Here is a 25,163-nt window from a genome sequence, read left to right as displayed (position 1 = left end):
ATCTCTACCTCCCAAATAACGTAGAGTTCAATAGGTGCACACCAAATGTAAAGAAATGTATTATCAAATTAATAAAGATTTCAGTGTATCATTCTATTTTAAGTGTCTTGTGATTCTCTTTGTGTTAGTCATAAATTATGCACTCAAATTTTGAAATTGATGGTATTCTAATGTATATCCTTTTCAGATTATTTTTGCTCCTGAAGAAGGGGGTGTTCCCCGAAACACGTAGAGCCCTTTATCCTAATACAATAATTTTCTGCTCGAACATTTCATCTCAGCCATTTCAAGAAGATTGTATTTGTATATTTCTTGGGTTTATGATGGCCTTTTTGAATTGTCCTTGACTTTTTGATGTATAAATGTGAACCAGACGTTTCTGGTCTGAATTAATTTTGTGAATTTGTTTGCCTTTGTTAATATTCATCATTTTGAAGTAAATGTACACATTATGAAGATATTTGACTGATTTTGTGTCAGTTTTTATGGTGTGCAGGGGACGGGAGTGTCTTTATTTTTAGACACTTTTTTCCTTGTTCAGTATCTCTACCTCCAGCACCTTCTGAATGAGCGAGTCCGAGATAAAAAACACATGCAACCTAGAGAATCCCCCATGTACTGCTGAGAAGTATGTATAACCTCTTTCCCCTTGGTGACAATACCTCCACACTTCAATTAGCGAGTGGCCTTTTAGCAACGCAGTAGGAGCCCTGTAGTTGTTCCTGTCGTTTAATGTTGGGGCCAAATTCTTATCAACTAGAGGGTTAATCACCACGTTGAAGTCCCTGCCAAGAATCACCTCTCCCTCTGCATGTTCAACTAAAGCTCTAGACAATTTTGTAAAAAAACATGTCTTGCCTGGTGTTTGGGGCATGTGGAAACCAATGTGATTTTACGTCCATTTAGCATGGCAGTCACTATCGGAAACCTTTCCTCCTCACCCCGAACCACCCCCAGAGTTTTGAGGGCGATGCCCTTGCACACCAGGATGGCAACCCCTCGTTTCATCATTCCGCTTGAGGCAAAGAATTTGGTGGGGTATAGCCTGTCGCTAAGGTGGAATTCATCATCCGGTCGCAAGTGGGTCTCCTGGAGGAATAAAAATGATGCGCCTAAGGAGCCCAGCCTATGGAACAATGCTTTACGTTTCAGAGGGGAGTTCAGGCACTGCACATTCAGTGAAATGCATTTGAGGTTCGGGGTTGCCATGTTAGGGTCGCTCAGGTTTTCGCCTCAAGTAAGCCCAGTAAAAGAGAACGGGGGTAAGACACTCCATCGGGTGAGTCATTACAGTGTGAGCCATAACAGACCTGTGGTGAGTGTGAGCAAGATACCAACCCAACGGGTTCCGGTTGAAGTTAAAATAATAAACCAAGGAACATCTCTGAAGTAATATAAACAAATTTCTGTCCTCAATAAATGTGCCATTCCTAATCCCAGAATCAACTTTACCAAATGTGAAAGTTATCGGGCGCCATCCACTCCGGCGCCCAAGTCTGCTAATGCATGGAAATTTCATTGCCCTTAGGTAAAGGCGGCGAGATATTTGAGAGTGGGGAAGTGCTGCAGTATTTCCAGGTATATGTTCAGATAGATCGGGGACTCCCGATCCCCAGACCCAGGACTGAAAGCGGGGCGCCCCCAGATTTAGCAGCAGCAGAGAGGAGAGAGGCGTGTTCGGTGTCCCAGGTCTCCAGGTCAGTTGCACCAGGCTGCGTTGCACAGGGGAATCAGGGTTAGGGGGTGATCAACAGGCGTTTGTTTATGTTAAGACGGATTTCTGAACTCTGTCCTGGTGGCGCAGAAGTTCAGAAGGCCAACCTAATTACTTGGAACAGGGTAACCTCTGGACGAGCCAGACCAATCAAGGTAGCGATCGCGGCGGTCAAGACTAGGTCTCAAGAGGGGTGAGGGTGACTGAAAGCCCGCAATGAGCACACAAAGCAAGAGCGCTTACAAACTACTCCAAACAGTTGTTATATCAAAAATAGATACACATTTATTTTAAGGCCTTTAAAACAATGACCGTAGCGAGAAAATCACAATATCACAATACTAAACCAACACATACCATATCAACCAATATATATACAAATACACAGTCGCAAGCGTTTAAAGCACGAAATATGTAGTCCACCTGAAAGGAAAGGAAAACAGGCAGTGCGATAACGCTTTAGACTCAGTTCGCCTTCAGAGGCACCTAACTAGATGGAAGTCCGAGCCCTGCGAAGAGTGGAGCCTTGTGCTCAAAGTACCTGCCACGCCGGTGCCAACGGGCAAAAGGGGAAGCTCTTCGGAGGAAGTCAGGCAGTTCGGGTTAGTGCACAGTAGAAGGAGAACAGGTTCCGCAACGCAAGCGCAGCCTCCACAGCGGGCAGAAGCAGAGCGCGAGTACGGCCAAAAGGGTGCTGTTTTTACACAGCAGGGAAAAGCAATGGGATACTGCAGGAGGGCGACCAGATCCTAGCTAAACTACTCACCGGTCCCCGAAGCAAGCAGACCCAGGCTTCTCCACGTTAGTTTCAGCAGCTGGCAGGTTCAGAAGAGCAGGGAACGCCTCGTAGTCGTGTAGAGCAAAAAGACGTCCCAATCGACGAAACCAGCACAGTTTGTTGCCGCAGCAGGACAACGGAGCGGCCGTGTGCATTCGAGCCAAATGTACACTCCTCCCTTCAGACTTGGGAACGCCAAGCGTACGAAGCGTGGGAGAGTGACCAGGACTCGAAATACAACACAACCTGGCGGCAGTTACAGAGCAGGACTCCCTTGTAAGCTGGTCAGTCAACTGGATGGCCCAGAGACACTTCCGAAGGCTTACTTGGCAGGAGATGATGAAGTCGCCGGGAATAGCTGTTCCTGCTATTCCAAAGGTCGAAGCACCAGTACAGGCCTTCTGGTTCGATCCAAGGAGGAAAGGGTTTCACAGGACGACAGCAGTGCAAAGGAGGATTCCTTCAACGGGTCACCAGCGATTCCTCGGTCCAGCCTCTTGGTTGCAGGATACTTGGCTCCTGTATTCCTTCGTTCGTGAGAACTCAGGAGATCGACCTGGTAGTGGTGTTTCCAGCTCCCTCTTATCCACGGTTCCCTTCGCGCCAAAACGGAGGGGAGCCAATGGGAGATCCGCTCATCAACACACATACCATACGTGGACCAATCACGGACCACGGTGGTCCCAGGCATTCACACCACCCCAGACTCTCTGGCACCCAGGATGTGTATTGGGACCAGACATCCCAGCCCACACCCTGGAGGCACACAAACGACATGTAGAAGCCCGCGAAAGCAACCACGTTTCGCGGGAAAGTACATGCCCAAATAAGGAAGGCCCCGGGTCGCTCGACCTGGGGAAGGTGAAGGGAGCAAGACGGTCAGTGGACAAGACAAAGGAGCCTCGTGGTCTGGCCATTTTGGGAGCCAGGCCACCATTTTGGGTTCAGTGCGAAAAACGTGCTCAGAACGCCAAAAGGAGCTCAAAATAAACAAAACGATCGCTGCCACCATTCGAGTCCCTGAATGACTTGCACCGATCAAATACCATCCTAAAAGAGTATCTAGGGCCTGTAGAAGCCTAGAGACCCAAGAGAGCTGTAACTTAGCTTACAGTGCCCTCTTGTGTCATGTTGCACTAAAGCCGCAACACGATAAAAGAAACTACGGGAAACAGCGTTCCCCGGTACTGACTGTCTTAAGGGCATGTCAGTTTCCCCGTAAGAAAGGAGCGAAAGCCCAGAGAAGTGCGGCAGAAGGCTGTACTTCTCTGGCAAAGTCAAGAACAAGGTTAAAAACAATAGCAAAAAGTTTAGGGGTTGCCACATGGAAGGAAAATTACCTACAATTACGAAATCTTTCCTAACAGTTTACCCCTTAAGGATCGTCCATACAGGCTACATTCAGCTCAGGCGCCCGCCCATCCTTCTCCCTCTGATGGAGTTGAGATTGATGTCTCCGCTAAGGCCTTGATTGTGCTTTCTGAACCGGTTTCCCGCTGCGGATCTGCATTCGATTGGGGCCCACGCCAGGTTTTCTTGCGTCTGTCTTTTTTGGGGGGGGGGGGGGAGATCTAGATTAATCCCCTTCTGATCTTGAGTGTGGGGACCCGAGCCTTTGCCATCCATTGTTCCGGACATTAGGCCCTTCGCCTCATCTTCGGAGGAGATCACGTAATGTTGATTATGGAAGTCAACTCTACCTCCTTTACTGTACAGACTACACAGAGACCTCAGCTATGCCAGCATCCATGGGATAGGATGCCCATCCTTTCTCTTTTCTACTATTCATTATCATTTTTCCGGCCTAGTATTGAATTCACTCATGGTCTCTAGGCAAACTTGTTGCAGGCATTATGTTTATCCACCCAGGCAAACGTATGGTTAACAAGGGACACATTTTAAAGCGAGTCCTCTTCACTGTGCCAGGATACCCTTTGAATTCTAGACTGATGAATTTTCAAAAATCAAATGTACAATTTTCATATAAAAAAGTTTGTCGCTAACTGCAAAGGCCTAGATTGCTCTACTTTCCCAAATTTCTCTCCACAACTAAACCAGTTGTACAGATGGCTCAAGGTTCTATCCCGTTGCAAAATCTGAAAATAAAATAAAAACAGCAATCAGATACCTGGCCGTGTCTGACAGCAGAGCGACCAAAAGAAAAAAAAACAAAGCTCTCCAAAAATACCCATCTCTGTTGAAGAAAAACAAACGAGCAAGTGTTTGTTCCACGTGTTTTCCACCTAAAAGCAAAATAATCTGAAATGAAAACCCAATAGTGGAGAGTATCCATATCAAAGAAGACAAAGTTCATTATCCTCTCTGGCAAACAACTCTTATAGGAATCCATTCAAGATTTACAAGTTCACAACAGTGCTTGTCAGGCATGTCAGACAGCGTAGAGGTATTTAATAACTGGTAAATGGAGTAGGGCATCCATGATAGATATCAGTTTACTTTCTTGTAACAATAGCTCTCCAATGCAAAGTCCATATTTTTACAATTCTTTATGCTTATTCATATTCCAAATGAATTTAGAGTACAGTGCTATTATTTGATATGATCATATACTTTGTACAGTTTCCATTGCACAGGGTAAAAAAGATTAATGTTTTAAGGCTGTTTTGTGCGGTGCTCCTGTCAGATGGAGAACATACCAAAGTATGTTTTTAATTAAAACACATTCACACTGGAGAGCCAAGTGCTCCGTGGTTCTCATTATCCCGAGGGAGGTTCCAATTATGTGCGACTCTACACAATGCTGTAGATGGCTCGAAAATAAGATAAATGGTTTAATATCGATATTTTGGTTGTGAATGGGAAAAGATTGGTGGCAGAGTGATGACAAAGTTTACAAGAAAAAGCCAAAGTGTAGGAACATTTACAATGCCAACATACTATAACCTTTGAAACAGTGGACTAATCGAATCATGTATCAATAGATATTGATTCAATCTCAGTCAGGGCTTCTCTTGCAAAAAATAGCAAGAATCCGCTCCTAACCAAGAGAATTCTTATAGTACAGCTACCTCTTGCGCCACTAGTCCAAGATCTTAAACTGGAAATGTAAGGAATTCATATAGAATGGGGAAGGCACCAGAGAATCTCTCTATTCTACATAATTCACTCTTGGCACCTCTAGTCAGTATTATTAGAATAGATGGCAAGAAGTGCAAAACTATTAATAATACAAAGATGCCTTTTTGCTCACCCAGAACACCTTTGACAAAACATAAGATCATGAGATACTCTGAGTCACTCCTATTTTTGTAATCTATTTGGCACTCCTTTATTTGAAGGATACAGACAAAGGATGTGGTGAGAATAGCCAAGATGGTGCCAACAGGAATGGATTTCTGTGCATCTTTTAAATCTCCGGAGCGGTTGGATCCAGCCATGATACCTAGAAAGAGTGAGAAGCAAAAATGTATAATAGGAAAGCTTCCAAAAAAAGAAAATGCATTTTAAGGAGGAGATAGCAAGTAATTCATAATATTACTAAATCATGTTTCAGTAATAAATAGATTACTAAGCATAAGAAACAAGTTACTTACCTGTCACTATAGTACTGCGGAATTGGTATCTTTCATAGATTCACATGCAACCCTGCCTGCCTGCACAATAATAGCTCTGAGGATCTTCGAGAGGAAGGCTCATTCTGTATTTTTAAGCATCAGAAGAAGGCCTGCCTAGGCAAAGCAGATTTACGGGATTTCTCTCAAAATATTTCACATAATGGAGATTTCACCGAAAAATGAAATTAACTGTTTACTTTTTCTTTTTAATATAATGCGGGGCTGACGCCCACAGAGCATCCTCATCCCTCCCTACCCTAACTTATACCTTTACCCCATAACCCACCTATTATACATTACACATATAGCACTTCACTTACCATTTTCAGTGAAATTGATTCAGTCTCATTAGGTGAAATGGTATTCGAAGAAATGTATGATAACGAGGCGAAGCGAAAAATTATTAACTTCATTAATGACAGGTCAACTGGCCTAAAGAATCTCAGACTGACAGGGAATATTCAATGTATATGTATCTGTAAAACATACAAGCCTTTACAGTGGCGGCGGGTTGAGCACACGTGAATGTATGAAAGATACCAACATTGGGGAAAATAACCCTTATCAGGACACTTGTTAAGAAAGATTCTGTTGGTTGGAAGCAGAGTCTTGCTCCCTTTTTGTAAGGCAAGAACTGATTGAATTAATCTGTTTTGATAGATGCTTTCATTAAATCAATACTCTGAAGGAAGGGGAGGGGACCGTCTAGACCTAATCCACATCCTCTGGTGCCTGAAAGCCTGTTGCTGGGCAGATGGTTGTCCAAGAGTGGAAAACCCCTGGCTGTTTGAAAGCTACATATCCTTACCATTGGTGTACTTGGGCTGCTCTGAGACTGAATATTGGATTAAAGGCAGACCCCTGCAACTGTATAGCAGATCATCGTTGGAACCAAGAAGATCAGCAAGCCGAGCACCCGAGGATGAATCCTGCAGCTGAGCAGCATTGACTCCAGTGGTGTCCCTGTGAAGCCCTGCTCCTCTGTCTGATCTCAAAGTCCTTCGATCCATAGACAGGTGTGAACAACCGGTCTCAACAGCTGTTCTAGGATCGGAGTCTTCGGAAGTGTCACTGGACCAACCAGTGGATTGGCCAGCTCTCTCCTGGGCAACCTCGCTGCAGCCGTCCCGAGCAAAGAAACTCTGCAGAACTCCAGCTTGTGCCTCAAGTCGCCTGTTCCTGCAAGTTCGGACATCTCACTCACGCTAGGCTGGGCCTGCTCCTTTGTTTTTGACGCTATATGATCACCTATCCCTGCCTGACCATGGGGACCTTCATTGGATCTTCATGTCTTCGAGATGTCCCATGGCGGTCTATCACGCCACGGAACACCCCAGGGAAGCTTCTTTTGCCTTCATTTGGGTATTCAACTGGAAGCTGATGAAACCGATTCCTGTGCACTGCAACAGATAGAAACTAAATCCTGTGAAACAAAGTTTCTCTGCTGTCTAGGTGACCATCGCAGTTGGGACAAGAGAAGAGCTATCCTAGAACAAATTCAGCAAACTACACAAGTGTAATCCAGAACATCCTGAACCTGTGGGGTAAGTGTACATATCTGTTGATTTTTCTCCCTGTCTCCCATAGGGTATTTGGGCCTACAGTCCCGACCCTAAAACACTCTGCCCAGAACTTTTGTGGTGGAACCGGAGTTAAGGATCCTTCCCCTAGGATTATCCTAGTGTGTTGGATTGAGTGGAACTTTCTATAACCACCACCAGAGCCCACTGTATTCATTCAATAAGAATTTACCTGAAGAAGTTATTATTTGGAACTGGGAAGCTGTTCTTGTGTTGATCCTGAAGAGTTCCATCAATTCACCTGTATTGCACTGGTAACGGCTTCTAATGCAGTTCTGATCCTAAGCGTGTTGTATAAAGTTTTGTGACAATATTTGCATGGTACTTTTATCTGTTTAATGTGAAAACTAAAGGCATAATAAATAATTGTATTTGTATATACTGTCTAACTTGAACTAATGGTGTTGCTTTGTGTGGACTCATTGCAGCCCTAGACCACTCTCACACCTTTCCTAAGACTAAGCCTTGACTGGTCAGCTACCTTACGTTGATGGGGTATTTGGATTTTTTATGTGAAATGGAAAAAATATCAACGTCAGTTTCCTTATTAACCAAGTTAGTTGAAAAACTAAACGACAAAACAACAACATATACTGACTCAAGCAGGGCAACACCTTCCAGTAATAACTATACACAGGCAAAGACTGAGCCTGTGGGGGTTTCTGGAGCAGGGGATTTTACGCATAGGCAGGTTAATATCAAGAATTCCCATGATGTGGATAACAATGGTCCTAGCTAGGGTGACTGGTTGCCAACCCCCAGTACATACATCTGTGCAGGCATTGACAAAAGACATTGATCATTATACCGGCTCAAGGCCACCGCCAAGATTCTTAACTTATTCTTGTGTTCCTTATGGGCTCTGAAATGTTAACAGGCAGAAATAATTGATTTTATCAACCGGCAGGCTGCACAGAGATGTGTACGAAGCCCGCCAAAATGGATTGGATGGTACAAAGGTGTTCATGCACAATGCCCCCTTCGTTTTAGGGGCGTATATATGAGAGCCAGGAGATATTGGTTATTGAATGCACACATTGAATCTGACATGTTAGAGGTTCACGGATTTGCAACGATTTCATGAGTTTGATACGGACACTGATACCTAATAGCAGCAAGGGTGACTATATTCGGATAACTTTGATTAATAGCTACCTGGCTCAAGGTCTCCTGGATATTGAATATCATACTTACCCGCCAAATAATTTTTCACCTCTGCTACCTTTACTGTAAATAGACGCTCTTTTTCTGATACTATGTAAATGTTTTCTGTATTATATGACCAATGTTGTAAATCACTGTTCGTTCTTATGCTACATTGTCAAGTGTATAACTGTAACCTTGCAACCTACTATGCACATAGATACCCCAAGGTTTGGAGCGCTTTACAAATGAATAAACAAACAAACATGGTTCCAGTACTGAGGTATGCCCGCCAACATGGACGAGTAGTGGTGCAGGAAGAGGTAAAGATTTGCTTACTGCTATCTACTCCGCAAGAGATTCCATTACTTCCAAAAACTATTCCAAACAGGAATCATAATGCTCCAATGGCAGGGGCACTGAGATCAGATATGGATGGCCTAGAGGGGGGTGGACTGACCATTGTCAGTGAGCCAGCAAGGTAATGTCTCACCCCAACCCCTGAATTATTCCTCACTCAGTAGGTGATGGAAATCTCAATCTACTGTCCTGCAACATCGCAGGATTAGAAGAAAACAAATGATGACGCATGCTGCAATTACATCCGAGAGCACCAGATCATATGCTTCCAAGAGATCTTGCCCACAACGTCAATAGAGCTGTAGGTCTATGCTTCATATCATATGCCAGCATCGAAGGGCCTGAGGGGACGACTGAGTAGGGGGTGGGGGGCAGGGGGGTTTATCGATCTGTGTGGCTGTACATCTCAATTGTGAGATTACTGCGCTGGGACAGGTTCTTTCAACCTAAAATTGCTGCAATGAACAACAAGCACAGGGCACCATATCCCCTTATTCAACATCTATAATAGACCTTCGAAATTTATCAGTTCAAGCATGACTCTTATTGTACACAAATTAATGGAAAACTGGGAAATGCGAGATTCTACACATACACATGGGATATTGGCCAGAGACCTCAACCTCCAGTTTGTACCCTTATAAGCCTTGAAGGGAATGAAGATGGAGGAGGACGTGGATTGGGATATCCCAGAGCAGGTGTCATTTATCCGAAACACACAAATGGGCAAGCCATCTAAGTAGCACGTCATTTTTATAATGTGGAACTAAGAGCTTGCAATGGCAGATTTAAGTACAATCAACCAGCAAGGCCCACGTTTATTTTTAACAAGTACTCATGAATAGATTGTATTTTAATTCTGGTCCTTTAATGGGAAACATCGGTACATTTCATGGTCAGCGACCGCTGTGAAAGCGACCATCAGCCTATCTACCTCTAGTCATACAACTACCATAAGTACCGGCTTAACAATTTCAGGGCATGATCAGCATATGATTAAATGGGCCAACCTAGTGGTGGACAATTGTATTCTGGCTCTGCATCATACTACTATCAGAGTCCATCAAAAAGATATGTATGGGCAGCTACACCAACTAAGCTGTTCTGCAAGAATTTGTGTCAATGATTCTACATATCCAGTGCCATGTCACCAAACCAGGAGGTGTAATCTACGCCAAGGCTGGTATGATGAAGAGTGTAGAGAAGCTAAAAGAAACCTAATTTATTGTGCAGGAAATGTTGGAGGGGAGTGGGGTTAAAGAGATTGGGCATCATTACGACCCAGGCGGTAGGGGGTTAACGGCACTGGTAGAGCTGCCGGCGCCATTAACCCCCTAACGCCTCATTAGAGGTTTGCTCATGGAACCCGCTAAGGACGCGAGCAGACCAGTATGCTAACAACGGGCCTGTCATTAACAGGCCCGTTGTTAGCATCCTCCCCATTCCCATTGAGCCCTATGGGGGCTCAAATGGGAATGGGGATGTACCAGGTCCGGGTTCCTTGAATGTGAAAATACCGGGCCCTCCAAGGTCGGAATGGCCCGGTATTTCCCCATTCAAGGAACCCGTACCCGGTACCCGGTATGGGGGTAGCCATGCTGCTAAAAGCGGCATGGCTACCTCCATACTCGGAATGAGGCCCATAGTCTTCATGTTCTTCCAGGGACAACTACAAGAAACTAAAAGCCCCCAAAAAAGAAACTTTTTTAAAAGGAAGATGGGAACAACTCCAAGAAGCCACTAAGGTAGGAGACAGCACTGAGTTTTGGAAGCAGGTGTCGGCTGAGCCAAATGGCACCATCATACATGGTTGCATCAGTAGAGAGATCTGGTTCAAACACAAGGAGACAATGACTTGAGAATATCGAAGCCCACTTAGACACCCAGGAGGAGGTTCTAGTACACAAAGGGGATTTAGACTTCACTTTGTCAGAAATCAGACAAGCACTCCCAGAAGGGAGGGCAGGATCCAAGCCCAGATAAAACACCAATTGACATCTATATAATCGGAGCCTGGAATCTGGGCTCCAATATTTTTACTCCTTTTTAATGGTGTGGTGTCAGAGGAATGCCTGCCCGCTTCCTGGAACAAGGCAGCAATCGTGACTCTCTATTAAAAGGCTGGTCCTGGTGACTGGGCTAATTATCGCCATATATTATTGCTGGACGCCTCTGGGAAAATCTTTGCTAATGTGGTGCTGAAGCACTACAAGTTTGTGCAAAGGACAATAACTGTATAAGACACATGCAGGCAGGGTTTCAAAAAGACAGGAGCACGATTGATCTATGTTTTTAGGTAAGCCTGTTTTTATGCATTGATTTGAAGACCGCGCTTGGCAGTGTTCTCAGGGAAGTCCTATGGAACAAACACAAAAATAAAGGTATTCCTAGTCTGTTGCTGGGAACTTATCAATGTTTATATACTAACAAGGCAGTGGGTTGCTGGAGCCTGAGAGGTGAAACTACAAAGCCTTTCAATGTACACAGGGGAGTTAAAAAAAGGCTGTGTGCTGGCCCCCACCCTCTTGTATTTTTATTGACAGCATGATCGACACTCGCAATCACTTAAATGGAGATCCTCCAAAGAGTGGGCCAAGAGAGGATCCCAATTGTATTATTTGTTGATGACGAGATTCTCTTGGCAACTACGCCCTCAGGTTTAAAGAAACTATTGAGGGCCCTTAATGAGCAAAATTAAATATCAGGCTAGAAATAAATGTAACCAAGACCAAAGCTATGTTTTTGCACCTGAAATACAAAAATGCTCCAAGACTTGAAGTCTGTATTGGAGGCATGAGGTTGGAACAAGTGTCTTCATATGAACATTTAGGAATTAGATTTACAAGGAATGGGGTAGTAAACCGCTGAAAGCAAAAGACATTAGAAAGAATCAGTCGTGCCAACCTCAGATTCTCACAGGCATGGAAATAGAGCTTTAAAAGCAGCCATAGCCATCTATAAAATGCAGACAAGACCGTAAGCAATTTACGGGGCAGACTGAAGGTGTGCAAGACAACCGATTTAGACAAAATCGAGAATACGTTTCTAAAGAAGTTAATCCATCTCTCCATGATTAGTGTCAATGCAAGCTTTCATTTGGAAACAAGTGTACATTGTATTGGTGATGAGATAGCCCTTAAACCTGTGCTTTACTGGATTCGCTTCTGGCTTCCACCAGATCTCCATAAATTCAGGGAAGCACTGATAGACATCTTGTCGCAGGAAGGTGGCCGTTCTATACCTTAACTAAAACACATAAAATTCAATTCAACTAGCTTTATTTCGACAGAAATGTCCTAAAAGCATACATCAATAAAATGGACAACACATACAAATTTCCATCATAATACAAGAATTTAAATGTATAAAACCACACAATTATCAAGGGATCTCCAGATACATCTTTGAATGTAGACACCATGCAAATACTGCAGGGGTGTCAGTTGAATCCAAACAAATCATCATGGCCTCCTCTAAAGTTCTACAACCAGAAAAGAGGTCTAAGAAAGGGCCTCCTCAGTCGCAAGGTAACTGGACCCAGCAACAGAAAATGTTTTAAATCCTCAATAACACTGTTACACAGAGGGCACATCGGCGAAACAGCACAGCCAACTATGTTTCAGCGAAGCGGGTGGTAAAATACCTAGGCAAAATAGTATGTACAGTGCTCTTTCATGTTTTGGGGTTACATAGTCCAAGCAGTCCTCAAAACCTGCCTTAGTTTTGATAATAAAGTATCATGCTAGAGCCACTGATAGATCGATTGTGTAGTATGCATTTGGGTTGCTCCAATACGCACCAAGACCCAATTCCCTCCATGCACAGCCCACTTTAGCGATGTACCCCCCTCTTGTGCTAATACATCCACTAAAGCATCTCTAAATTTAACAAGGTTTCCATTCGACCATAACCGCTCCCAGTATAGCACTCGGCAGATCCGACAAATAGATACTACCCCCTCCATGCCGGTCTCTAATAACAGTGGCACAGTCAGCATGCTTGTGGGCAACCCCAAGACTTTTTTCAGAAATGTATTTTCTACTACTGACATTGAGTGGGTGTTCAGCTGCCTCCATAGCTCTGCCCCGTACATGGCAGCCTGTCTAGCCTGGGCTTTGAAGGCTTCCAACAAGACACGCACTGCACCATTACCGTGCTCAGCAATATATCGTGCTAGGGCTCCGCTTTACCTTCCGAGGGTGATCCTAGCCTTTTCAATCTGCTTAGCCCAACAACATGATGCCATCACTCTGACCCCCATATAGACATACTTTTATACCTGCTCTATTACGCCCTCATCCAGCACCAACCTAAACACCTCACAGCTTTTCCGGGTACATGCTTCAAAGAACATGGATTGAGTTTTAATAAAATTAAAGGATGATCCAATTTTCCTACAGAAGGCTGTAAAAATGTCCAGCTGCTTGTGGACACATGCAGGTGTCAAAGACCGCAATACTGCCTCATCCGCAAACCGCAGAACCGGCATCCAGTCACCTGCCAGCATTGGCGCAGCCAACTCCTTAACACCATTTATGAAGGTGCAAAACAATTTGGGGGCCAGAACGCACCCTTAGCGGACCCCCTTTTCAACATTAAAACTACCAGAGGTCCTGCCATCAACTCCCCACTGGACCATAGCTGTATTATGTATGTACAAGCTCTGTATTGCATGCAATAAGGCAAGAGGGACACCCAAATCCTTAACCACCTCACAGCAGAGATGCCTCGGTACGGTGTTGAATGCAGTTCTCAGATCCACAAAAACAGCATACACTTTGACCTTTCTGAGGACTGCATATTTATCAATAATCAACCGCAACCAGAGCCTTTCATGATCCGATTGGTTGTTGCCTTGCTTCCAAGGTGAGCACGTATCCCCTGAGCTATCCTCCCGATCCTCCTCATCCCTGCTTGCCGATGGCCAATGTTCGAATTGCTTGTAACCAAGGAAACAAAGCCCTAGCGAAAGTCTTCCCCGCGCATCTAACAGCGAGATTGCCTGATGATTCAAGGGCGGATCCCTCGAGCCTTTCTTATGAATAGGCACCCGTTCTGCACTGGTCCAAGACGTGGGTACCATGTTTTGGCTCAGACATACAGTAAAGAGTTTTGTTAGATATGGGACCCACACCACTGGCTCGGACAAATAAAAATCCACTGGGACCCCATCAGGGCCAGGGGCCTTTCTCGGCTTTTTAGCACATCAGTGCTCTTTTCACCTCTTCACATGATACCACTAACTTGATGCAATCATCCTCATCACCAGGTCTTGTATCCACACACACTGCAGCAATAACAGCATCACCATTACCATAGAGGCTGCTATAATAATCCACCCAGGTTTGCTCCGCTGTACATCCCTGCAAGGTACTGGCTCGAGCTCTATGCCCTGTCCCCATAAGGCCCCAAAAGTCCTTCCAAGTCTCCCCTGCAAATTGCATTGAGCATGGTACTCCTGTGAGGAACTCATGGTGACAACAATAAAGACAGACACAAGTGATCACAGTTCAAGAGTGTTTATTAAACTGTATGCAGGTTGGAAAAGCACCCAATCTAAACCTAAATCTAAGATGGGAGCAAGCAACGACCATCAAATGAAAATAACGTACTCCTAGTGGTGTTGTGTCAAATAAAAACGGCCTATACTAAAAAGCCTATTGCCAAACCTTACAACTAATACAAAAAGGGGTGTGGGATGGTTTTCAAGAAAAGAACGAAGTGTTCCCAAATAATATGTCAGGATGCGGTAGCTTGCTTCTTCCTTCCCCACGTTTTGAGCACGGGGTAAGGTGGGATCTTGGAGCACAACACACACTCTAGCTTTCTCCAGCACGAGTCAACAGTTCCAATTGCAACTATCAGGACCGTCGATGGCCAAGTCTCGTTTCTCTTGAAAGTCTCTTGCCTTTGAGGGCCTGACGTATTCGACAAAACAAAAGTTCCTTCAACAAAATGAAAGTTGGTTTCTTGGTTTTACTTGGGGTGAGGATCTTTCAACACTGGGTCCCCCTCTTCCAGGCGCTGACCCTTCTTTACGTTCAGCCTCCCTTCTCTGGGCCCACTACGGCCTTTCCTTCACTTACAAATCTTAATGTCTTTTTAAACAGTTCCAGTGGACATCCCTCGGCCAGGTTCACTCTTGCCAACTTCACATTTGTTTGCGGAATTCACTTCCCTTGCATTCTCAAGTTCGTAGATCAAAGACTTTCGACTGTATAGGGATTTTGCTTGACCTCCTGTATGACCACTTTGACCTAACTTGGCGGCACTCCTACGGCCTTCTGGTTTCAGTAGTTTCCAGAGTCTCACGAGTTAGCACACACAGGGTGCTGCTTCCTTCTGCAGCTGGTCTCCCCTCAACACTTTTACAGTTCTTTTGAACTTAGTTCATTTTGCCACTTTGTGTCTTACCTTGACCACAGCCTGGTTATCATCGGCTCTCCACTAGACTCACCAGCTGCAATGAACCGCTTGGCTTCCTTCTTCGCTGGAGTCAAGGCCGGTACCAGGAGTTTCCCTCACTCCCGCTTATTACCGTCGACATGATCCATGTACCGTTAACATCGGTTGCAGCATTCTTGGGCTAAGCTCCTCTGTGTTACGATTCCCTCTGCGGAGCACTCGCGGGACTGCGTCAGAAAGGGCATGGTCATCTCTCTCCTGGTCAGCCTCTCAATATTCAACACCTTTCTCCTCCTCTTGAACTGACGGACCTGGATAGCTGTATAGCGGTCTCGTCGTGAGGTCTGCCTTGCTCGTACTGTGCTTTTTTGCTCCACCTTTTATCCCTTTGGGGAAGGGGAAGGGCCATCAGGTGTGTGTGATTCTGATCAATTTCCTGACTTTGCCTGACCATTGCATTGTGACATGACAGGTAAACGGCTCTGGTGTTAGTCCGTTCTCTGGTGTGTCGTGTGAAAGTGTTTGTATCGGATGGGGGGGCAGGGGAGGGCAGTGGTTTTGAATGTCCTACGCTGTAGGATGGGGAAAAGGTGTTGAAGGAAGAGGTGTAACGCGTCTCACCAGTCTGCGTCACACTCCCACTCCCGAGGACCCTCATCCAGGTGATCCTCCCTCACTGGTCCACCCACAGGAACTATATCCAATAGCGATGGGCGGCTCCTGGCCACTTGGATGACAGATCCCAGGGGACTAGCTAGGGAGACACCATCAGGTTTCTCACACTCCACAGAAAATGTGTTTCCACATCTATAGGTCTGCAGCAGTTTTGGTACAGTCTTAGCAACATCAATGAAGAACACCACATTACTTACCTCTCAGTAATAATAAATAATAATAATTTAGCATTTACATAGAGCTATGAACCCTCGGGTATCTGAGCGCTTCTTATTATTACCCACGGTGTGTGTTGATCATTTATCTACCTCGGAAGGATGAAAGGCTGAGTTTGCCCCTGCCGGGATTCGAACCTGCGTCAGCAGGCTCAGCACAGATGTCAAAGCGAGCGCTCTACTCGCTGTGCTATCGGAACGGCTAAAGTAATGTTCTTTCTGATGGATGTTTCTCCCATGGATTCCTCATCCATTATATCCCTAGCCCAGCGCAGCTGTTTTCCAGAAACCTTTCCGCGGCCAGGGGGCGCAGGGTGGGTCCGTCCGATGCCTCTACTTGCAAGATATTACATTGGGGTCAGAATATACAGCAGCAATGCACCCTGTACCATCAGTTCCACCCTTTTTCGCTGGCACTCAGAAGCTGGGGGACAGTAGAACCAATGGTGTACTAGCTTCCCGCAAAGAGGGGCCGGTAGGGAGGGGGATGATGAATCCATGGGAGGAACATCCAGCAGAAAAAACTTTATAGAGAGTTACGTAATTTCTTCTTCCAAGGGATTCCGTCCTCCCATGGATTTCTCATCTATGATAAGACTGCCAAAGCAGTACATAATCTGGAGGAGGGAGGAATCGAGGACACCATCTAAACCAGAAAACTCTGGAGGACTGCCCTACCAAAATGGGCATCCTGGCCCACAATGGAGTAATCCTTAGCAAACGTGTGCAAAGATGCCCACGTTACAGCCTGGCAAATCTCTAGGATAGGTCTCCCCCTCTGGCAGTCACTCCTCTGGTAGAATGGGCTCAGAGACCCCCATGCATACCCTTCCCAGCAAGATTGTAGCATTCTGTGATGCAGAAATGTATCCGCATTGACAAAGTCTGTTTGGTCACAGCCCTGCCAACATGAGCACCAGTGCAACCAACAAAAAGGTGGTCATCTTTCGTTGCCTCTAGTATGAAAGATGTAGGACATGAGGGCCTATACCGGGTCCAGCACATGGAATCGTTCCTCTGCTTTGCAAGGGTGAGGCGGAGGAGAAAACACAGGAAGATGGACCTTCTGAGAGAGATTGAAATCCGTGACTACTTTTGGCAGAAAGGAGAGTCTAACTCTGAAAGTCACCTTCTCTTTGGAAAAAAACAAATAAGGAGGTAAAACCGACAATGCCTGGCGCTCACTCACCAGTCTCAGAGAAGTGACGGCAACCAAGAAAATCATCTTAAGGGTGAGTAACCTAATAGAACAGGAATAAAGGGGTTCAAAGCGAGCACCCATAGGAACGTTAAAAACTAAATTCAAATCCCACGCCGGAATTGCAAAGAACTACATAACAGTGGGGATAGCGAAGAACTAGCCCTGTTCTGAGGACCGCTTCATAACCTAAAGAACAGTGAGGTAACCCATTACAGTGCCAAACTGTAGGCCCGCTTTGACAAAGGAAAGCAGAAAATCCAATATAGGGGAGCGAGGACTGTATAAAAGGATCTAGGTCCCTCTTCCGGCGCCAAATCGAAAATGTACACCACTTGCAGACATAGATGGATTTCGTAGCAGGCTTCCAAGCTGAAAGGAGCACATCAAGGATGTTGTCCGACAAGTCCCACTCCTTGTACCTTATCCTCTCAGTAGTCAAGCATGAAGTTTCAGGCTGCCGAGGTTAGGGTGGAGGACCCACCCTTCCGATTGGGAGTGTAATTCTCCAGGGCCAGTCTGGAGCAATTAGGATCATCGTGGTTTCGAACAGGTGCAACCTCCTGGCAACCATAGGAATGACAGGGATCAGCGGGAATGCATCAAGAAGGTTGAAAGTCCACTCAATTGTCAATGCGTCCCCCAGAGCTCCCTGATGAGGAAATTCCCTGGAGCAGAAAGTCTTGCACTTCTTGTAGACATTGGAAGCGAAGAGGTCCACTTGAGCAGTCAACCAAAAGGAGAAGATCTGCCCCAGAACTTCCTAGCAGAGCTCTCACTCATGAGAGGCTGCAGTCTGCCTGCTCCAGGCATCCACTGTGACATTCTCTCATCCGGCCAGTCCAGCACCCATCGGTCAGTGATCTTCTTCCACTCGCAGACGAACCTAGTCAGACGACTGCCCACTGAGGTGCACAAGTGGGGGCCCGGCATCCCGGCCGGTTCAGACCCGTTTCAGAACTGGCGTCCTGCCCTGCGGGCAACAATGTCCTCCTCTACCGTAGGCCTGGGAACGGCCTCTGTGGGCTTCCTGGGTCGTGTATTTGGAAGGCTGAAGGTACGAAGAGGAGAACCCTCTGGAAGACATGCTTGACTTTCCCCTGGAGCAGTGAAAAGAAGAGTTCTGTTGCTAGGGGTGCCCAGGAACGGGCTGTCACTGTATCCGCCTTGATGGCCCGGAGGGAATTGTTGATAACCTTCCCAAACAAGTTCTCTCTATTGAAAGGCACGTCCAACACCTTCGCTTGGACTTCCTGCCTGAAATTTGTGGCCTTCATCCAGCTTTGTCAACGAAGGCAGGCACTGTTCCCCATCTGTCGGAACCCTGTGTCAGCGCGACATCCAACGCCATTGTAATGGAATGATCAGATGCAACTTCCCCCTGCTGGAAAAGAGCAATTGACTTATCGTCTGGGAGGAACTCCAGAATAGGGCCAGGCTTGTACCACAGCTCTCTGTCGTACCTGACTAGTATCGCCAGTGCGTTGACCACCTTGAATGTGGACGCCACAGTGTAACTCACCTTCCTTCCCATGGCGTCCAGCTTCTTCCCGTCACACTCACCTGTGTCTCTGCAGGAGCGATGGACGGGCCTCCCTTGACCCCAAGTCTTCACTTCCCCTGTTTCACCTGTAGGAATACCTGTCAAATACAAGGTGTACACTCAGACCTGAATTCACCCGATTCCCCTGAGCCCTTCCCTTCTCTTTACTGTGTGCTGTGATGTCCCCCTATGGGCTTACCTTGATCTTTAGTAGGGTGTGCACTCCATCCTGCATTTGCAGGGGTGCGATTCACTCATGTGATTGGTGCCAATGGCTGTAGGCTGAGTTCAGATGCCAAACACTGTTTTATGCCTTCACAGCGAGGCCGAGAATTGAAGATGCCAGTTTCTTCACTGGCTAGAAAGTCCTTCCCACAAGTGAACGTTGCGCAGAGAATGTGGAGTGTCCAAAATTGTCCATATTGTCTTTGCCGGTATTTTTGTGGGCGAGTAGCGCTGCGTGTAGAAGCTAGCTGCTGGTAGGTTTGCGCAGCGCCTTCAATTCGAGAGCACCTGGTAATGTCTCTCCCTTTCCCTTGCAGGAGAATATTAGCGCCTCGAGTTCGGGTTCAGCGCTACTGGAGACTTGGTGGTTAGGTAAGTTTGCACGGAGGCTTTTGGTAAGTATGCACCGCGTAGAGAGCACAGTGAAATAAGTGTCCGCGTTATTGGAGCGAGCGCAATGAATAATGTCTCTTCTTTCTTACAGGGGTTTGTGCGCTCGTGAAACTAACCTGGATTCCCGCGTCGCAGAAGATTCGGTAAGTATGCACAGCGTTACTGATGTGTGCGTGTTAACGCTGTTCTTCTTTGTTCTTACAGGTGCCGGTGTAGAAGTGCCCTCTTGACTGGAGATAGCTGCGGCGTGGAGTAAGTACCAGGTAAGCTGAAGCTGAATGACCCGGAGTGGGTAAGCAGAAGTAGGATGATCCGGACCAAGTAAGCAGAAGCAGGATGATCCGGAGCAGGTAAGCAGAAGCAGGATGATCCGGAGCAGATAAGCAGATGCTGGCTGATCCAGAGCACAGTAAGTGTGTTGCTGATGCAGCTCACAGTAAGCAACACGAAGCACTGGAAGAATCTTGGGAACACTAGAGAGTTATCATGCCAACAGGAAGTGGTAACCAGGAAGTTACTACAAACACTAGGATGGAATGAAAGGAGGGATTTGTTATGGGTTCTTTGTTTGTGTGCCTATACCAGGCCTGCCAAGCCTCCACCCAGCTTGCCCCAACTACCTGCCTGATACCCATGACACTTCCCCTCGCTGTCTGGGTCTACTGGGGGAGGGGCGGCCCGACGCAGATGTGGAGGCTGAAATGGGGCCTCGGATGATGCTTCCTCTTAGTTGGAGGCTGAATGGGAGCCTGGGGGACCACAGGAAAAGGCCCGCTCGGCTCAGCTGGCAGGAGTGTAAAACTAGGCCCTGCGCAGTAGTCTCCATCGTTGCTGTCGCCTCTGTCGCCCTCCTCTTCCACGTCCTCGTGGACTGTGCAAGGACTCCTGGTCCTCGTCATCTGTGGACGAGACCACCATGGCTTGTGCCACAGCATGGGAGGGCTGTTTCAGGGCCTCCTCGGCGCCCCCGCCAGCCCCCCTGTGGGGCTCGTACCTGGCCTGGACCTGTTCCCCCTTCTGGCGTGCCAGCAGACTTTGCCAAATTCACTGCGGCTGTGTCGCACCTAGAGAGCAAGGATACCTTCTGTGCTCCGGGGGCTACCTTCACAGGGTCAGATCCCTTAGCTATCGTTAGAGCAGATGCCACCAACTCTATCGTTGACAAAGTCTTAGCCTGCGTGATTGGACCTGCTTGGGCAGTTCGGCCTCCTCCTCTGTCCGCGGCCTCTCAGATTTCTCCCGCAGTTTAGCCGGGGAAGATTTCCTTTTTGAGGAGGAGCTTGATTGCCGGCTGGAAACGGAGGCAGAGGGTGACGTCGATTGCACCCTATCCACCTTCGGGCCCGCTTCCGCAACAACCCCGGTAGACTCGGACTTGTACTTCTTGGCCTTGTCTTGGGCCCCCAAGGATGAGGCGCCTGCAAAGGACTCAGAAGACCCCTCCTCGGACCGTATGGTCCTGAGTGAGGCATGACCCTGCTCAGGGCACGGGGTAGAGGTCTTAGTGTTAAGCCACGCCGCCATTCTACTGTGCCCGTCATTCGTCGTCTTCTTGGAGAACCCCAGGCATAGCTCACACTCCACCTTCTTATGGTCTGGGTGCAGGCAGTAGAGGCATTGTAGGTGATTGTCTTCCACAAACAAGTTCCGTAGCCCGCACTTTGTGCAGGGCTTGAAGAGGGACCTTCCCTAATTCTCCTCCGTCATGGTCGGAGGGCGCGAAGTAGGCCTGATGGCCTTCTGGAAACTTGGACAATCTTCGCCCTTCCGGGGCACTGAAATTCACTGGCAACGGATTGCTGCTGTCGGCAGATGGAGAAAAGAGCACACAGGGTCTTTTGGAACACAAATAGAACCTTTTTCTGATGAAAACATGAAAAAAAAGTAGAAGTAGCTCGCAGAGCAAACTCGAGGACTCCCAACACTGAAGCGTGCAGTCAGGGTCAAACAGGGTCATAAAATTGTCTTGGGCACCAATCAAAAAGTGGCCCACCATTGCAAATGGCTATTCATTCCTTTTTTGACACTGTTTGAATACTACCGAACGGAGAGTTATTTTTTTCATTATCAAATATGATGCAAATTTTGCATTTTTAAGAATATTTATTCAGCAACACTGGTCAAACCCATTAGCCACATACTGAAGTGACTCAAACTGGCCCACATTGGCCAAGAAAAAACACAAAAAAAAACTGTCCCACACTATAATTTAACATTTTTGGTTCAGCCATGGGCCTGTTTCCCTATAGGCCAGTCCAAGCCTGCGTGCATAAAAATCTGAAGATTGCTGCCACAGAAGGGGCTTAGGGAGAGGGCTGTCGTTGGATGGGGGCGGTATGACCCAGAGGACAGTAATTGGTTTAAAGGAGAAATAGTTTGTAAGTGAAAGTGAAACCGTTTTTTCTTTTACCGAGGATTCCCAGCCTGACGACAGGGAATATTCATGAGCACGTGAATCCATGCCAGACCCCTTGCTGGAGAACGGGGTGTTTGAACAGCATGGCAATTCATGGATTTTCACTAATTCCAGGCTGTGCTTTGCATTATGTTTTGCAGGTTTCTCTTCTCTGTAATAGGCCCAATATTTATCAGGATATTTTCCAAGTGAGTGCATTTATTTTTCTCACATTAAGAACCAATTAGAGCCTTAGTAGCATACACATAATTTATAGTGAACTTGTGCATTCTTTTGCTTGCAGACTAACGTAGATTCTCCTGAAAATGGGAGCCATTCCTGACGAAAACGTGGCTCACATTCGGACAATGTCTGTTGAAACTAGTCAAAGGATGATGAGTTATCACCTCTGTATGAGCTCTTTATGGAAGACAATTTATTAAATTGAGACTGGTCTCTTCTAGTAGACTTTCGTTTTTGGGCCATGGAATTTTAAAAAAAAGGCATTCTTGTATATATTTTGTCTGAGGTCAAACACATTGCACTTTGTCCAGACATGCTGCTATTATTAGCACTGTCTATTCATGTGATAAAGTAAATTCTCCAACATTGGTATCTTTCATAGATTCACATGCTATGAATATGAATATTACCCGGCGTCAGGCAGGATCCTCGAGTACCCTTGAGTTTCCCTTTCTGAAAGCAAGGAAAATGTTCTATTTTGTAGGCGGTCACCCTCCTTATGGGTGCTTTTGGTCCCAACCAATGGTACCTCGAGTAGTTAGAGACTATTCCCCCTCTTCTTTCCTTCGTATTCTGACCTGTTATGCAGAAAGCCCAGAGCACACGCACAGCTGAATCTATGAAAGATACCAATGCTGGAGAACAGAAGTTATAGGTAAGAAACGTACTCCTTATCCAGCATTGGATCTTTCATAGATTCACATGCTGTGAATAGATGGAGTAGCAGTACATAGCATTTGGGTGTGCATAAAAGGTAAAAAACGCACATCTCTGCCCTGAAACTTAAGAGCATACCTTATTGGAACAGGTGCTGCAGGTCTGCTCTCCCTGTTTGCACATCTGCAGTGTGCTTCTTCTCCAAACAGTAACGCTTTGTAAAAGTATGCGGCACCGACCAGGTAGCCACTTGGCAGATGTCAATCGGGACACCCACTATGCCGCTGAGGCTGCTGTGGCTTTCGTTGAGTGAGCATGTGGGGGAACGTGCAGAGGCTTCCTCGCTGATTTATGGCAGAAGGAGATTGTTATCCACCTTCATATGCCCTGCTTTGCCTTTACTAATAGGACCATACGCCAGAAACAGGGAGGGGTGGAAAAATGTACTCGAACAGTCCATCCCACAGGAAGGAGAACGCATCACCCAATGAACCCCGCTGCGAGGACCTGCTGGCTTATCTTTTGCACTTTCTGTTGTGGAATGTGGCGAACAAAGCCACCGACGGGTGGCCCCATTGTTGGAAGAGCGACTGCACTGTGTTGAGGTTCAGCTCCCACTCGTGGCTTTGGGACATCCGCCTTCAGAGGCTATCCGCCGTTGTGTGCACCCCGGGAGGTCGAACGCTTTCATGGTGATGTTGTGGGATATCGCTCAGTGCCAGATGTCTCACGCCTCCTGTCCCAGGGTCTTGGAGCGTGTCCCTCATTGCTTCCGGGGGCAGTACATCGTAGTTGTGTTGTCCATCATGACTGACTGTCTTCCACTTGAGGACCAGATGGAATAACTTGAGTGCTCAACTGACTACTCTGAGCTTGAGAACATTGATGTGCAGAGACATCTTGTGAGGAGCCCACAATCCCTGGATGTGTAGATGGTCTACGTGTGCAACCCATCCCAGCATGGAGGTGTCTGTGACGAGCGTCTTGGGCAGGGCTGGCTCTTGCAAAGGCTTTCCTCTGTTGATATTGGTCTTGTCGGCCCACAACTGGAGCCATGCTGCTAGTTCGGAAGAGATTTGCACCTTGTCCCCACAGGATCTTGACACCAGGGACCAATTCTCTACCAGGAACTCCTGCAGCAGCCTCACGTGGAGCCTGCAGTGTGTAATTAAAGGAATGCAGGATGCCATCATCCTGAGGAGCCGCATGTAGTGGCATACCGTCAGCCACTTGCCGGGTATGAAAGTTGGGATCAACGCCCGAGGGTGTCCAACCTCTGTGGATGGACGCACTTTGGGTTCTCTGTAGACCATTCCACTACAAGTAACAACAGCTTCTTAGACAGCTGCAGAGAAGATTTTCTGTAATTGATGGCAACACCTAGGTCCTAGAGGAGACGTACAGTTATTGCCGTGGACTGCTTTGCTTTAGCCAAGGCAGGTGATCCCACTAGCCAATCATCTAGATAGGGGTAGACGTAGTGGCCTTCCGAGTGGAGATTGCAGGCACCGGTGCAAGGCACTTTGTGAATGTGCAGGCTGCTGATTTTAAACCAAATGGTGCTATTCTGAACAGACAGTGGGCCCCGTTGACCACGAATTGTAGGTACTTCCTGTGCCATGGGTGGATGGGGAGGTGCAAATACGCATCCTGGAGATCCAGGGACGCCAGGTAGTCGTGGTTTTGAACAGCCTTTGTTATTAAGGTTACCTTGGGTCGCTTTATACATTTGTTTAGCTTCTGCAGATCCAGAATGGGCCTCCACTTTCTGTCCGGTTTGCGGATGACTAAGTATCAGGAATCCGCTCCCCTTCCTCTGAATCTTTTAGGAACTTTTTCGATGGCCCTTTTTTGTAGCACGAGTTGCACCTACTTGAGGAGTACTTTCCTGTACGCCGGAGGCTGGCGATGTGTTATGGCAGTCAGGACCTATTTGTCCAATGTTCTGCGTCTGCAGTTGTGGGCATACTGGGAGACCTGCTCCCCTACCCGACTGCTGTGGTGGATAGTCACTATTAAGCTTTACCCCAACGCCCCCTCTGGAAGCTGGAGGATTGCTTCTGC

General features: G+C 46.7%; 1 protein-coding gene across 3 annotated transcripts in view; it reads right to left on the bottom strand.

The window, feature by feature from the left end:
- Nucleotides 1-25,163, bottom strand: part of SLC12A6 (solute carrier family 12 member 6) — a 3,180,404-nt gene that overhangs the window by 1,662,434 nt on the left and 1,492,807 nt on the right. For all 3 annotated transcript variants that reach the window (XM_069633764.1, XM_069633765.1, XM_069633766.1), the window contains one exon: nt 5,797-5,895. In XM_069633764.1, coding sequence (XP_069489865.1) covers nt 5,797-5,895 — 99 coding nt within the window. The remainder of the gene's footprint in view (nt 1-5,796; nt 5,896-25,163) is intronic.

The sequence above is a fragment of the Ambystoma mexicanum genome, chromosome 13 (assembly GCF_040938575.1).
Source record: "Ambystoma mexicanum isolate Mex_15411 chromosome 13, UKY_AmexF1_1, whole genome shotgun sequence".
Taxonomy (NCBI): Eukaryota; Metazoa; Chordata; class Amphibia; order Caudata; family Ambystomatidae; genus Ambystoma; species Ambystoma mexicanum.
Note: the sequence above shows the minus strand (reverse complement) of the source record. Positions and strands in the feature narration are given on the sequence as shown.